Source organism: Mustela putorius, unplaced genomic scaffold (assembly GCF_011764305.1).
Source record: "Mustela putorius furo isolate JIRA1106 unplaced genomic scaffold, ASM1176430v1.1 tig00000083_pilon_pilon_pilon, whole genome shotgun sequence".
Lineage (NCBI taxonomy): Eukaryota > Metazoa > Chordata > Mammalia > Carnivora > Mustelidae > Mustela > Mustela putorius.
The window spans coordinates 21,400,445-21,416,616 of record NW_025421273.1 but is presented as its reverse complement, the minus strand read 5'-3'; the positions used below and the strand labels follow the sequence as shown (position 1 = coordinate 21,416,616).

Genomic DNA, 16,172 nt, shown 5'->3' with positions numbered 1-16,172 from the left:
CCGGATTCAAGTTTAGTTTTGTCTTAAAAGCCACCAAATATTCCTAACACAAGAAGAGGCGCAGAAACTAACCCAATCTCCCCAATTTCGGAGCGTCTCGGCTGAAACCAAGTCAGCCCCCGCGGGCAGGCTCCTCTCTCCAGTCGTCTGACAGCTCGGGACCGAGCCCGCCGCGCTGTTGCCTGGGCTCTCCCGACCCTCGGGCCTCCGCCGGCGCAGCTGCGCGGCGGGCAGGGCGTCCCGGCCGGTCGTCGCCGCCGGCCACCCCCTCCCCAGCCAGACCTTGCGCCGGCCGGTGCAGAATGAAACCTTTAAGAAAGCCCTTCCGTCCATCCCCTCATTGGACGACCGGGAAGAGTCACCGGCTCCCCACACGAACCGTCTGCGGTGATCATGTTCCTCCTTCCCAAGTTCGTTTCCCACGGCTGCTCGTCGGAGGCTGCCACCGGAGCCCGCGGGCCCCTCGTCCCCCGCCCGTCCTCGCCTCGTCTCCCGGGCTTGCGGATCGAGGACGGCGGCCCTCTGGGTCAGGGGCGCCCGCTGCGAGGGACCGCCGAGCGGGCGCGCCAGTCCGTCGCCTCCGCCGCCCTCGGTCCGGGCGCCATTCGGCCCCTGCCCCAACCCCCACCGCCGCTCCGGGCGTTCGAGGGGGCGCCCGGCCGGGGCGACTTCCAGCGTGACCCCCTTACCCGAGCCTCGTAGCCCACGGTGGCCACTGCCCGCCCGCCCGCCGGGGACTGGTGTCCGAGTCCTGTCACCCGTCTCCGCCCCCCCCACCCCCGCCACCAGTCCTACTCTCGCATGGGCGAGTAGCCCTCGTCGTCCCCGACCCGGCCCCGCGGCGCAGCCGGGCCGCCGTCCGCCGTACCTGGTGGTGGTTGTAGGAGTTCCTCTGCTGCAGGAAGGCGGCAGCCGCCGCCTGGTGCTGCTGCTGGAGCTGCGGGCTGACGGGAGACCTCCGGCTCTGCGGCTGCTGCGGCGCCGCGGGCGGCGGGGGCTGCTGCTGAGGTAAATTCATGGCGGGCGGCGGCGGCGGGGGCACGGCGGCAGCCGAGAAGGGGCCGCCGAACCCGCTGCCGCCGCCGCCGCCGCCACCGCCGCTCGCCGGCACGCTGAGTCCCGCGCAGCCGTGCGGGGACACGGACGAGAAGCTCGGGAAGAAGGCCGGGTTCATGGACGACGGCAGCCCGGGGTAGAAGCCGTTCTCTGAATCGGGGCTGGGCGGCGGCATGGCGCTGAGCGAGCCGCCGCCGCCGCCGCCACCCGGGGTGGCGGCCGAAGAGCCGGGCTGCTGCGGCTGCGGCTGCGGCGGCTGCTGGGGTGGAGGCGGCTGCTGCTGCTGGGGCGGCGGCGGCTGTTGGGGTTGGGGCGGCGGCGGCGGCGAAGCGGTCTGCACCGACCAGGGGGTGCCGAAGCCGGGCAGTGGCGGCGGCGACGCGGAGCCGCCTCCCCCTCCGCCTCCGGGGGGCCCCCCGCCCCCGCCGCCGCCCGGGTGCGGAAGGTCCGGGCTCTGCAGGCTGCTGAAGGCGCCCGCGCCGAGCGCCCCGCCGGGCAGGAGGTTACTGGGACTGTTGAGCAGAGGGTGGTTGGGGGACTCCATGGAGCCCGGCGCGGGGTTCACCGGCGGCGTCGAGGGGACCAAGCCCGCATTGGGGGGCTCGGTGGCGCTGCCCTCGCCCGCGGCCGGGGTCTTGCGAGGGCTGCCCGCGCCTCCGTGGCGGCGCCGCGGGGCTGCGGGCGGCGAGGGCTGGAGCTGCGGGACCGGGGGCAGATCGGCCGGGAGCTGCCGCTGGGCGAAATCCTGCGGCGGGAGGTGCTGCGGGTGCGGTTCGCTGAATTGCTGCTGCTGCTGTGGCTGCTGGCGCTGGGCGAGCTGCGCCGGCTGGAGGAGCGGGCCGGGCGGTGGCGGCGGCGGTGGCGGCGGACTGAACCGGCCGGGGCAGTGGAGCGGCGGCGGCGGCTTCGAGTCCGGAGGGTGGGGAAGGTGGGGAGGGCTGAACTCTTTCCTCTTCTGGCAGCTCAGCTGCTGCTGCTGCCGCTTACTGAAGTCCTGCGGGGAGGAGGTGCGGCAGCAGCAGCAGGAGGAGGCGGAGGAGGAGGAGGGGTGGTGCAGACTCGGTTTGAAGTCCTGGGAGGGGAGGAGGTGGGTCACACCCGCGTTCGTGCCGCCGCCGGGGTGGTGGTTGGGGAGTTTCTCCGCGGCCGCCGCCCCCGAGAGCGGCCGCGCCGGCTGCTGTGTCAGCCCCAGCAGCAGCTCATCCTGCATGGTCTGCTGATGCGCCAGGAACGGGGAGGAAGAGGAAGCGGCAGCGGCTGAGCTGCCCGCGCCGCCGCAGCCGAGGATAGGAAAGGGGAAGGCGGCCTCCGAGATGCCGGTGACAGGCAACGGCGGCGGCGAGAGCGGGCCGAAGGGCGTGGCGGAGGACTGCGGGGCGGCGGCCTTGGCGGGCCCCACGGCGTAGGGACTGTACGTCCCGCTGTTGAATAGTGACCCAGGGCTGCTGCTTCGGAGCGGGGCGGTCTGCAACACCCCAAACCCGAAGTCCCTCATTTATCAGGCCGGCGGCAGCGGGAGGAGACGCACCCCGTCCGCTGCCCCGCCTAGGAAGCTGCCGAATCTGGGGCGGCACTGCCGTGGTGGAAAAAGGGGGAGTCAGTGAGAGGGACACTGTGACTGAGCCAGGGGCACCTACTTCGGCCCCTCCAGCCCTCGCGGCAATCACCGCCGCCTCCCGAGACCGGCTCGGGCACCGCCACCGCCGCTGCCGCCGCCGCCGCCCTCCCGGCTTAAGAACTCCGGAACGTGCGTCAGCGCCACCTCACAATCGCACCGCCCCCCGCGGTGCGTCCCGGCACGCGCGGGCGCGAGGCCGCCGCGCCCCCGCTGCCCCGCCCCCGCCCCGCCCCTCATTAATATGCAGACTTGGCCCGGGCGCGCTTGTTCTCCCAGGAGGGAGGAGGAGCGCGGGAGCGAGCGGCGTGTCTCCTCGGGCGCCTTCGGCATCTAGGGAAAAAGAGAGGTCTGTGGCGGCCGCGGGCAGCTGACTCCGGTCTAGGAGCCCGCCGCGCGCGCGCACTAGTACGAGCGCGCGCGGGCGGCGCCGACCGTTCCAGGGCAACGGCCCCTCCCGGCGCGGGTTCTGCGCAAAGGCTGCCCTGGGTCGCACGCGCTCCGTCCCACCCCCGTCGCCCTCGCGGCCCCGCCTCCTTCCTGTCACCCCGATCCCTCCCTCGGTCACATGAGACTTGGCCGCTGGTACGCGAGCTCCTTGGGGCTGTGGTGCACCGCGTGGGAAACTGAGGCGGGGAACCCGACTGGGATTGGCTTCCAGTCACCGCGGTCGCGTGAGGCCTACACTTTGCGAGCGCAGCGGGGACAGCGGCCCTTCCCGCCCTCCGAAGGGCCTGTGGGCGCTGCCGGCCTTGCAGACCGCTGAGCGGCTCTCTCCACACCTCGTGCCCCACACGTCCCCTACTTGGAGCTCTCGTCGTCGCGCCAGAAAGCGCCTTCTCGGGCTTGTTTTTAGCTTCTCATGCTGCGTGCTGTTGGGACCTTCTGCAGCCGCTTGAACGTTATTTTCTGCAGGGCAAACATGAAGCCTGGCTGTACACCAAACGTTTTCACTTGGGCAATGAGGAGCAAAGTCCCAGGAACTCAACCGGGCTCCGTGTGGCTGTCTACACACATAAATGCCTGTAATAGGTTAGGAGGCGAACTCCCATGGTAACCCTGGGCCAGTTCCAAGTCTTCGTATTTCATAAAAGCATTTCATGTGCCATCATCAGGACTGCTGTGTGTAGGACTTCAGCCCGCCATATTTGCTCGGACTCTCCCGTCCCTGCCTTCCCCCGCTAAGCCCCCCTCCAGGGAGACTCAAATTTAAGCATTTCCTAAGCTTTATGAGTTTTCAAGGGAGATTTCTCACATCAGGGAAAAGAGGAGGTTCTGACTCAGCAACAGACTTGTTGAGGCTTGCAAAATGGAAGGGGAGGGAGCTTTCCATGGTGGAGCTCCTGTTGGAAGCAATAAAAGAGGAACTAATCCTGTGTATTTCCTTTTCTAAAAAAGCATTTAACATAGAGAGAAAAAATTGTGCGAGGATCTAGATAAAGAATAACAGAATGATCCTGTTTTGCAATTTTAACTTTTTCTTGGCCCTTAGAGAAGTGAAACTATTGAAATAATCCCAGAATAGAGACCAACCCCAAAAGCAATAGATGGGATGTCCAGACTACTTGATTTTTAAAAAATTTTTTAGTTGAGATATAATTGACCTATAACATATTGGTTTTAGGTGTTCAACATAATGATTTGATATACCTATATGATGAGAAGTAAATATCAAAATAAGTCTAGTTAACACCTGGATACCACCACACATAGTTACAATTTTTTTCTTTTGAGACTCTACTTGATTGTGATCTACAACTGGACTAAGATAGTGTCTAGATTATAAATGCACACTCCTACTGATGTAGGCAGAGTGTACATTTTCATGAGTTCTCATTCTCTATTCAATTTCTACTTTTGTTATTTCAGTGTTTCAAATTTACATAAATTGGAATAAGCAAGCTAGAAAGAGCATCATTGCAGAAGGAAAATATGTTTCATGTATTACCTTTATGTCTGATATATGAACTACATTATGTCTGTCTAAAGAACTACATTTGATACTGCCTTTACAATATGAGAAAGTATTCTTAAAAAACTCAAAACAGTTCAGAAATTAGTCAGGTGTATAGAAAACTGGTTTGAGTTAATAATCTCAAAACAATTTTTAATAATCAGGCAAAATATAGAACTGGAGAAGTACTTTTATTATTTTAAATTACAGTGTCTAGAAAATAACTCGAGCTCATTACAATTAAAAATACAAATGGCCATTTCCACAGTACCTATTGACATATTCTTAACTTTTATTCATTAATGTGTTTTACAGGGAAAAACTACTTCACAATTAAAGACTTTAAGATTGTCTTAAAAATGAACACATTTTTTTTTTCCTAAGTGAAGTTATATTTGGAATCATCTGCAGATCCAACAACAAATCTTGAAACAGGAAGAAAATGTAGGCATGAAAATTAGCTCAATCATCCACTAAAATTGCACTTAGTATGATGTATGGAGGAAAGAGAGCATACATTTACAAGCCAAATGCTGCCACTCTGGGCTAAAGTTTGAATAAAAACAAGATTTCTTGGTGTTCTAAAACTTGTTTTTTTGGGGGGATTTAGAGATCTCCAAAACAGAGAAAAGCCATCATGCTTAGTGTTATATAATAAGGTCAAATTTCATTTTAAGTACACCGAATTCCAAAATCTACCTGTCAGTCCCCTGCTTACCACTTTAACACCTCAGAGGGTTGTGAGGACCTCATTTTTTTTTTTTTTTTAATAGAGAAGACAGTTACATACTGAAATCTCTGTCTTTCAATTTGGTGAGCATGCCATCATTGAAAATATTCAAACGGAAAGGTTTCCTATTGTGGAGGTGGAGGTGAGTAAGAGGGGAGGGATTATGGTCCTCTAGCTGCTCCAATGCCAAAATCTTATGCGGCTATATTCTTTGTTGACCATATGATCACTCAGTCCCTGACCTTATTTGTCAGTCTCTTGTTCATTTCCTACCATTCTCCTGGGCCAATGTTTTAAAAAACATTTTCGCTACGACCTAAGACACACACATATACCTAAATGCACCTGAAATAAAGCTTTAAGCAATTCTTACTTTTTATACATGCAATAACTCTATTTTTAAATTCTAGGTACTGTGTTAAATTACTAAATTGATCTCAAATCACTAAGTTGATTTTAAGTCCCATGATTAGGCCATGAGCTGAAATTTATTAACACAGTCCTGGAAGACTATTTCACACCTTCTTTTCTATCTCAAAGCCTCCTGACACCATCTCTCCTCCCCTCATTTTCATCTGACCTGGCTTTCTATTTCCCTGAGAAAATAGAAGCTGGTTTAGGAGAGCTTCCACAGGTCCTCAACTGTACCCTTTCCAAGTCACTGTGCATTTGTTCTTATACACCTTCTTCCCTCCTGCTACATGGAGGGCCACCTAGACTCCACACTCTCATTTAAGGCTATCCCCTCCACTGATGCACCAGAGCCTTCCCACACCTGCTCAGGACATGGCTTCATAGACATCCCAGTCTCCTAGCTATCCCACATTTAACATGTCTAATATTGAACTCCCCCATCTTGGTAAATGGCACTCCATTGTTACAGTTGCTCAGGCCAAAATAAAAATAATGATAATAATAATAAGGTCACCCTTGATTTCTATTTTTCTTACAGCATATTCAAACCATTATTGCATGTTAATTGTCCTACCTTTGTATTGTATCCAGAATCCAGCTACATCTCACCACACCCACCACAAGCCAACCAGACCAGGCCAGGCCGACGTAATCTCTCTCTGGCTTGTTGCTCTCACCACCTAACTAGCTTCCCAGCCTCTGATCTTGTCTACCTACAACCTATTCACACAGCAGCTGAAAGGCTCCTTTCATTTTTTAAAAAATAATATATATATGTGTATATATAAAATTATATATATACATTTATGTTGTGTTAGTCAGCATACAGAACTTCATTAGTTTTTGATGTAGTGGTCCATGATTCATTGTTTATGTATATCACCCAGTGCTCCTTTCAATACGTACCCTCCTTAATACCTTTCAAAATGGAAGACAGATCATGTCAACTTCCCTGACTAAATACTTCTTTTCCTAGAATAATAGCCAAGACATTTTCAGTAACCAAATGGTTATTCACGATTGCCTCCTGCCTTTAGTAACCCCTCTTACCATTTCTACTCACAATAGAATCCTTATTTCTTTGACATACCAGGCCAACTCAGCCTCAGAGTCTTTGTCCTTGTGATTCTCACTGCCTGGAATACTTATCCCCTAAATACCAGCAGAGCTTGCTCTCATATTTTTCGTGTGTCTGTCTCATTTCTGCTCAAGCTCATTCCCCAGTGATATCTTCCCCAAGCACCATTATAAAATAGCAACTCCTTCCTTCACTCCAGCCTCCCTATTACTCGAAAGTGGTTTGATCCCCCCCCTCCCCAATCTGCCACTCTGTGTATTTACATTGTTTATCTGTCCTCCCTGTTAAATGGCAAATCCCATGAGGAAAGGTACATTGTCTTGTTCACTGCTGCATCTTCCACAGCTAGAACGATCCTGGCACACAATAGGCACCCAAGAGTTGTAAAATTGAATGTGCTGCTCCACAAATGAATAACAGCTTTAGAAAATAATAGCTCTAAGTATACTATAGTAACATGAGGGTCTTTATTTGTTGGCAAGTGTTACCCAAACACCACCCATGCTGCTAGGAATTATAAGCAAGGCAAGATAGTTCCAGGAATTGACAGGGTATGTGTGTTAGGACACACAGATAGGGCAGCTCAGGGGATAGATAAACCTGGACTCCAGGAGGCAAGACTTCTGTTTTAGGAGCCTAGAGGATTCCAGGCTTTAGAGACTGGGATTTTGAGGAAGGAGACTGAAACGCAAGGGTTCATCACAGGAACTTGAGCAAAACAGAATGGCCATGAGGCCTACATGATGCTGAGCTGTCAAGTTGCTGGTTGCCTACTGCTGCTCGGCCTGTAAATGAAAAAGGGTTAGTCTTCATTCAAGGCTCATTGGCCTGGCTTTGAGTTGTGGGAAAGAGTAGAAATTAAGACCCATACTGACCTTTTCCAACTTCAAGTTGTTTTATTGACACATCCCCCAGAGTACCACTATCTTTAATACTTCTGGTTCTTTTTCTACTTTTCCACTCTTCCTTCATGCTGTCCTCTATTGCTTTCCTTCTTTTTACATATCCCTTACATGTTGTAGTTCCTTATGCTTATATTCCTGGTCCTCTTCTCTACTTCTGTATACTCTTTCTAGGTGACTTTATCCACTATCATGTTTTCAAATATCATCTATATGCTAATGTCTAACCAATCTCTGTCTAGCCCATAGGCTGAATTCATATTTCCAGCTGCCTATTAGTCAGCTTGACCTGGATGTCCCTCAAACACATGAATTCAATATGTCCATACCAGAATTTATTTCCCCCCAGACCCACTCCTCTTCTTTTGCTCCTTATCTGGGTTGATTGTGTCATTATACAGGTTGCTCCAGCTGGAGACATGAGTCATCCTCTTTCTTCTCTCTTACCCTCCAAAAACAATTGGTCACTGTACTCTGTCAGTTCTGTTGTAGAAATACTGCTCAAAAGTTGTCCCCTCATTCCATTCCTCTACCTGTGCCTTAGCTCTCAATCTTTGCTCTATCCTGCCCTTGTGCAGAGCCTCTTAGCCAGGTTTCCTACCAGTTCCTCTTCTGAATCTCTTCCCTTTAAAGGTGTCAAAAAACAACTATAATCCCATCACACTTCTAGGTCAATAAGCACCTCCCTAGCTTCTACAGTATCACATCCAAACTTGCTAGTGAATAGGACCTTCAAAAGTTATTGGCAACTTGCCTTCTTGCCTTTATTACCTGTCACTCCTCATAGTACCCAATCCTCTGGATCAGACATGTCTTTTCATAGCTCAGTTCCTTTGCACATGATGTGTCTACTTTCTGGAATGCCTCTTACCTCTTTTCATTAGCTAATGCTTCCTTACCATTCAAAACAGAGTTCCAGTGCCATAGCCTTTCTTGGCTCTCCCTGGACAGTGACTTAAACCCTCTTCTACATTCTCTGACAACATTGTCATAATTTTTTTTTTTAATTAGAACACTTGTCACATGGACAATGATTATCTATTCTCCTTGACTATCTGCCCTTTTAGACTCTGAGTTGCTCTAGGTCATAGACTTTTCCTTATGTATCTCTGCATACTTTTGTCTGCCATTTTACCTGAAACACAAGAGCTCAGTAAATGTTTGTGGATTAATGAATTGCCCAGTGAATGCTGTAGGAAGGAAAGATGAAAAGGAGAACAGAGAGAGAAGGAGAGAAGGGAAGGAGAGAAGAAAAAAGCAAAGGAGAAAAATGTCTCCAAAGCATACTTATAAGGAGATATACCATTCTCTAGAGATCATAATATTAGTGACTTATGTTTGCTTGAAGAAGAAAAAGAAAACAGATAATAACAACAAACAACAAAATTTCACTCCCCTTCCTATTGTTTTCTTTCTGAAAACACCATTCTGACTGTTATGCTATCCAAGGATGAGTCTACTGACAAAGGAAAATATCTAGAATCTCCCTGCTGCTGATGTATAGACTTCAAACATAGAAGGTCTTTACGTTTTTTGACACACTTTGTGGAGCCTGAGACATTTGTCATCTAACTATAGTACTCCCACTTGGGAAAGGAGCCATCAACCTCTGCAGTAAATCCTGCCACATGCTCATTGGCACACAGACTGACTTAATGGTTCTATCAATTCTTGACTTATATTTTTAGGTATAGTCACCTTGACTAGATTATAAATCATTGGAGGCAGTGGCTATACCTTATATATTCCTTTCTTTTCCTAGTTCTTCTTGACTCATTTATGTACCCAGAAACTATTTACTGAGTGTCTGCTATGTGTCAGACACTGTACTAGACCCTGGGGATACAACCATGAGCAAAATCAAAGACATATGCACTATTCCATGGTATCACAGAGGCTGTTGATACAACTATGATAATTCCTGGCCCTAATTGTCTAGACAGAGTCATAAACAGTGAGATTCTAGGCCGAAACTGACCTACTAAATTGGAGTCCTACATGCTGCAACATAGCCTTGCTGGACTGGTCATGGGTGGAGCCCCAGGATGAATATGGAATATTGAGCTAAGGCAAATTCAGCTGGAAAGCAGAAGAAATCACATGCTGAAACACATTGTAATCCTAGTTGGAAAAGATTTTTACTTTTTATCTCCTTACCTTGTCACAGTATACTTGGTGACTAGATAAAGCAAATAATATTCCTATTTTAGAGTTGGAAAACCAAAGCCCAGAAATAAAGTAATTTGCTTCCTGTAGTTTGCAGAGCCTGGGCTTAAAGCCACCATCTCCTCATTGCTCAGTTTGCTGCTCCATTAGCTGGCTGAGATATGCAACATGTCTGAGCCACAGGGACGGCCCTAAGAACAATGGTTGTTACTTCTACTAAAGTGTAAGTGATGGAAAGTGTAATGCTTTAAAAGTTTTCAGGAACACCTCGCTAAATGAATAACAATTGACAGTAGTGATCTCAGAATGAAAGCATTTTGTTTTCCAAATACATAGCCCACAAAAACTCAGAAATTCTTCTCAAATGTGCATACTAATTTTTCTCCTGTTAGAATAATAAGGCCTGGCAATATATATTGGATATATTGCATTTGATTCTTTTCTTTCATTCTGGAAAGCTAACTCCTTCACTTGAGAAATTATTCTCTGCAAAACAAAGTGGAGAAGCATTTTGACTAAATATTGAATATTTAAATTTTATGTAAATGAAGAATATTACATCTATCAAATTTGATCTTAATATTTTTAGAATCTTAGAAAGATTAAAAGTTTAAATTTTTTTGGCAACTCTGAATGTTTGGTAACAAAGAAAAATCATAAAGTTTATTTGGTACCAGGCATTATTACTTCCCTCTTTATACAAAGATTAAGTATAAAGGCAATGTCTAGATAAGATTCAAGGTAGATATTAGCCCAGGTAAGTGCTTCATCCTTACTGTTATCTATTCACTTTTACTCTGCTCCAGGTGGGACTGTAGGAGTTTATGTCATCTTATATCCAAAATTCATGTATACGTATAGGCCATTGTATTAAATTTGCAGAACATAACCCATAGCAAGAAGAAAAGTAGACCTCAATTTTCGATAGAAAATATGAAAATAAAAAATTTTAGAAAGTTTTCCTAAGTACATGAACCATATATATAAATACTAATGTTTTTTAAGCCCACAGTTGATCCATATTTCTCTCACTTCAGAAGACAGGGAAGAGGGATATGCTGGACACATAGGGGCTCTTGAGTCAGAGACCTGGCTTTCAGTCCCAACTCCCTCTGTCACTGTGTAACTTTAGCAGTACAGTTTTGGGGACATTAGTTTTCTCTTCTTTGTGAAAGTGAAGGGAGCAAAAACCATCATCTGCGAAGTGTGGGTTGTGAAGATGATTAGCAGTATTTTAAGCAGAGAGTCTTCTATAATGGTTGGCACAGAATAGTTTTTTTTTTTTTTAACGATTATTTATTTATCTATTTGACAGACAGCGATCACAAGTAGGCAGAGAGGCAGGTAGAGAGAGAGGAGGAAGCAGGCTCCCTGCGGGGGGGAGGGGGGGACTCAATCCCAGGACCCTGGGATCATGACCTGAGCCGAAAGCAGAGGCTTTACCCACTGAGCAACCCAGGTATCCCCAGAATAGATGTTTAGATAAAGGAACAAAAACTTTTGGCTATTACATGCCATGCAATTTAAAGAAAAGGCCAGATAGAAGAACTCAGTGGTGGTCCTGGGGTGGGGGGTGTAACAAAAGCAAAACCAAAACAAAACAGAACAGTTATTCAAAACATGCAAATAAATGATGGTAATGGCTTTATCCCTAAGGAAGACAATGGATGTAAACAGGGCATACTCTAGTTTAAGGACAGAACTGAATTTCAGTATCCACTCTGATACCTACAATTTAGAGTTTATTAACCCAGGCAGGTTAACCATTCTCAGTCTCACTTTTCTCCTCTGGTATGCAATACAGGGAGCTGTGCACCAAAGATACCCAATGCTTCTAAGAGCACTGGTCTTCAAAGATATATCTAGATCACCTTGGTCCCATAGATACATAATATGATCCCCAAATGCAAGCTGTATATGTAATGTGAAATTTTCTAGTAGCCACATCTAAAAAAAGAAAACGAGGAAGGTAAATTTAACTCGAGTAATATATTTTAACTCAACACATGCAAAATGTTATTAGTTCGTCATGTGATTGATATAGAAATAATAATTATTTTTTCTGGATCAATTGAGATGATTGTGGTCTCTGTGTTTTTTTTTTTTTTTTTCTGTAAATGTAATGTATTACGTTGATCTCCAGATGATAGACCAATCTTGCATTTCTGAGAAAAATCCCTCTTGCTTATGCTATTAAATATATAAATCTGGATTTGGATTGCTGGTATTTTGTTGAGGACATTTGCATCTATATTCATAGAGGATATTGGTCTGTAGTTTTCTTGTGATGTCTTTGGTTTTAGTATCCAGGTAATATTGATTTCGTAGAATTAGTTGCGAAATGTTCCTTCTTCTAATTTTTTGTAAGTGGAATATGTGAAGGATTGGTATTAATTCTTCTTAAAATCTATAGAATTCACCAGTAAAGCCATCCAGGCCCAGACTTCTTTGTGGGAAGTTTTAAAATTGCTAATTCAATCTCTTTGTTATAGGTATATTCAGATTTTTAATTTTTCTTACTTCTGTTTCAGTTGTTTGTGTATATCTGGAAATGTATCCATTTCATCTAGGTTTAAGGTGTTGGCACGCAATTGTCCATAATATTCCCTTACAATCTTTTTTATTTATCTGAAGTTGATTTCCAGATCCTCTCTTTTATTCCTGATTTTAGTTACTTGAGTCCTTTATTTTTTTCTTTGTCAGCCTAGCTAAAGATCACTTTGTTGATTTTTTTCAAAGAGCTAACTTTGGGTTTCATTGGTCTTCATTATTATTTCTATTCCCTGTTTTATTTTTTTGTTCTCTAAATCTTTATTATCTTCTTCTTTCTGCTTGCTTTGGCTTTAGTTTATGCTTCTTTGGCTTACTATTGGATTGGATTACTGATTTGAGATACTTATTTTTTTATAAATACAAGCATTATAGCTCTTCCCCTCTGATTACTGCTTTAGTTGAGTCTCAAATTGTGGGATGTTGTGTTTGTTTTAATTTATCTCAAATTATTTTGTAACTTACCTCATGATTTCTTCTTTGATCTAGTTGCTGTTTAGATGCATTTTGTTTAATTTTTATGTATCTGAATTCTCAAATTTCCTTCTGTTATTATGACTTTAATTTCATTCTATTGTGGACAAAGAACATAATTTGTATGATTGCATGCTTTTAAATTTATTGAGATTTGTGTTATGGCTTCCTAATATAAAGTCCATCCTTGAGGATGTTCCACATGTACTTGAGAAAAAGATCTACTTTCATGTTGTTGACTGGAGTCTCCTATAGATATGTGTTATATTTAATTGGTTTATAGTGTTCAAGTTTTCTATTTCTTTGTTGATCTTGTACCAAGTTGTTCTATCCAGTACTGAAAGTGGGTTATTGAAGTTTCCAAATATCATTGTTGAGTTATCTATTTCTCCCTTTAATCTATGTATCTTATTTCATGTTTTGGAGGACTCTGTTGTTAGGTGCATTGTGTTTATAATTTTTTTGTATTCCTCATGGATTCTCTCTCTTATTACTACATTTTTTTTCCTTTTTTTGGCTTCTAGGAACAAATTTTGTCTTTATTTTGTCTCTCTTTTGTATACCAGTTGCATGGTATATATTTTTCTTTTTACATCACACTTATTTGTATCTTTGAGTCTAGTGTGTCTCTCAGCATGTAGTTGAATCAAGTTTGCTTTCTTCTACCATTCTCTGCCTTTCAACTGGAGAGAGACACATTCTTATTGGACAAATGGTGCCATCATTATTTCATAATCTCTACACTCATTGCTCTATTACATATTGGTTAATGAGAACTAGCATATTGATCCATCTTTTACAATTTATGAACATGGATTATTTATATTAGATCTATATTATTTTAATCTTGACTACTTTTCATAACCTTACAGGATTCATTTTGTAATTTATTTCTCAATGTTTTTGTAATATTACAATGCTTATTAGCACATTTATTTGAACTAAAAAGATAAAGGCAGAATTTTTCTGAAAGAAAGTATAATTTAGCTTATTGGTTTGCCAGTAAGATACATGATGGACAATTTTCATAAAATGAGCTAAATATGCAGCTCCACAGTTTTGATTTCATGTATATGTATAAAATCCAAGGAAAAAGTATAAGGGAAATGTGAGTTCAAAGAGAAAAAGGAAAGGTCTAAAATTTGCAAAAAAAACCTTAAATATATTTTTAATAGCTGGTCATGGGTATTAGCTTATTATAATATTCAAATTTCATTGGCTATATTTAAAATGATATAGTCATTATATTTGAATATATGCCAAAATGACATCCTTTGCAACAATGATAAAAATTGAACTTTGAACTTATGATAAAAATTTTTAGATGACTTGAAATGTGCAAGACACTTACAACTATTCAAATATAGAGGATTTTTTAAATGTTCAAACTTTAGGTGATTCTTGAAAAATGTTAAGACTAGGCACAGAGAGCAAAGGTATTCCAAATTCATCATCTCTGGTTGCCTTATTTACTGCTATATTCCCAGAGCCAATCAGATCCCCATGATTGAATGAATGAGTGAATAAATGAATAAATGAATGAATGAATGAATGAATATCCTGAATAGTAACATTACACATTATATACTTTATGCTTTAAAGAAGGATAGCCCTGGAGGTAGATTTTTCCTTACCTGGGTTAGGTAATTATTAGTTGGTAGGTAGAGAGAGCAGGGTCCTGATGGAAAATGGGGAAAAAAAACTTCATTCCTAACTTGAGAAAACAGCCCTGAGTGACTAGCTTTACCCCTGTCAAGCCTCAGGAACCTGAGAGAAAGACTGAGACCAAGATTTAAGGAAGGCTAACAAAGTATTATGATCCATACATAGCAGTCACCTTGAATTCTTTAAGTATTTTATAAGCATCTACTTCTTGTCTGGCACTCTGCTGGGCACTGGGCATGCAATGGTGAAGAAGACAGGGTACATGAGGAATACATTTAAATTAAGAAGTCTAATGAAATGGGATAAATGCTTTAAGAGGAAGAATATATTAAACTACTGCTATTTGACCACTTTTGACTTACCAAAACCTGCTAATTCGTTTGGTTGGATCTACAAGGAAGTATAAATCCTGATGAAAGAATAATAGATCTTGAGGGATTTACTAATCAGGGAAAGTGATAATGCAGTCAGTGGCATTTGGGCTGAACACTGAAGGATGAGAAAGAAGATGAGTGGATGAATGGATGGCAGATAGGATATTCAAAACAGCAGGATCAACAAGGGCAGAAGTGGAGAGGTATAGAGTGTACAGATGCGTTCTGGAAAGGTGCCTTGTATTTTTTTCTGTGTGTTGAGGTCTGAGAAATATGGAAAAAAGTAGAAAGGAGCCTGAGACTTATGTTAAAAGTCCTTTAGGCCTAAGAAGATACTGTTGGATCAGCAATAGGAAGCCACTGAAGATTTCCTAGAGGGATTATTGTGAACAGATACCAGCTTTAGAATAACTCAGGTGGCTGAATGGGGAGAGAGTTGGGGGAGGGGAGGTTGAGACTATAGGCACCAAGATGCTGAGGAAGCTCTGTAATAGTCAAGATGAGTATAGGTGTGTATAGGAGTCGTGAAGTGGGCCATAACATTTCTCTGATAAAATCATCATAGTTTGGTCAATGATGAGGTTGAAGGGTTAGTTGAAATAGGTATAGGGTCAGGTATGGGGGAAAGAAAGTAAGCTACATGGAGGTATCCTGCAGTGAGAGTGGAATTCTGGGCTAGGGGTTTTGACTCTGTTCATGCACTGTTGGTAGGTGAAGCCACGACAGTCAATGCAGTTATCAAGACACTCTGTCTTGAGAGAGTGGGGGGAAACTGAGTAAGAGCAAAAGGACAGAGCAGGGAGTTAGGAGTGAGTCTGTGCCCTCAGCTTTACCCCCCTTTCCTCCATCATAACACTTGTTCACTTGAGTGTCCACCCTTCTCAAGTCTGTGAAACCTCCAAGGTGGCATGTAGATCTTATTCATTCCTCAGCATCCTACAAGGTCACACACAGTCAAGGGGTAGCCACTTAAAAAAAAATCCTTTCTGGATCATATCCAAACTTTTATGGAATGCTAAGTTCTAGGCATTGTTCTAAGTGCCATGCTGGTGCCCTTCCATTTCATATTTAACAAATGTGGGAACTTCTTCAAGGTCACAGTGAGTGGGAACCTGGATTTAAACTCAGGTCTAACACAAGAGGTCTAACACAAGAGGCCACCTGCACCTAACTCCCATGATATAGAATGAGTGG

General features: G+C 45.0%; 1 protein-coding gene across 8 annotated transcripts in view; it reads right to left on the bottom strand.

The window, feature by feature from the left end:
- The window catches only part of CPEB2 (cytoplasmic polyadenylation element binding protein 2), a 71,867-nt gene extending 69,057 nt beyond the window's left edge, over positions 1-2,810 (bottom strand). For 4 of the 8 annotated variants that reach the window (XM_045075699.1, XM_045075720.1, XM_045075685.1 and 1 more), the window contains exon 1: positions 869-2,810. In XM_045075699.1, the coding sequence (XP_044931634.1) occupies positions 869-2,551 (1,683 nt within the window). In that variant the 5' untranslated portion in view covers positions 2,552-2,810. The other 4 variants (XM_045075709.1, XM_013046279.2, XM_004773375.3 and 1 more) reach the window with 3 other exon arrangements.
- Positions 2,811-16,172: the final 13,362 nt, after the last annotated feature.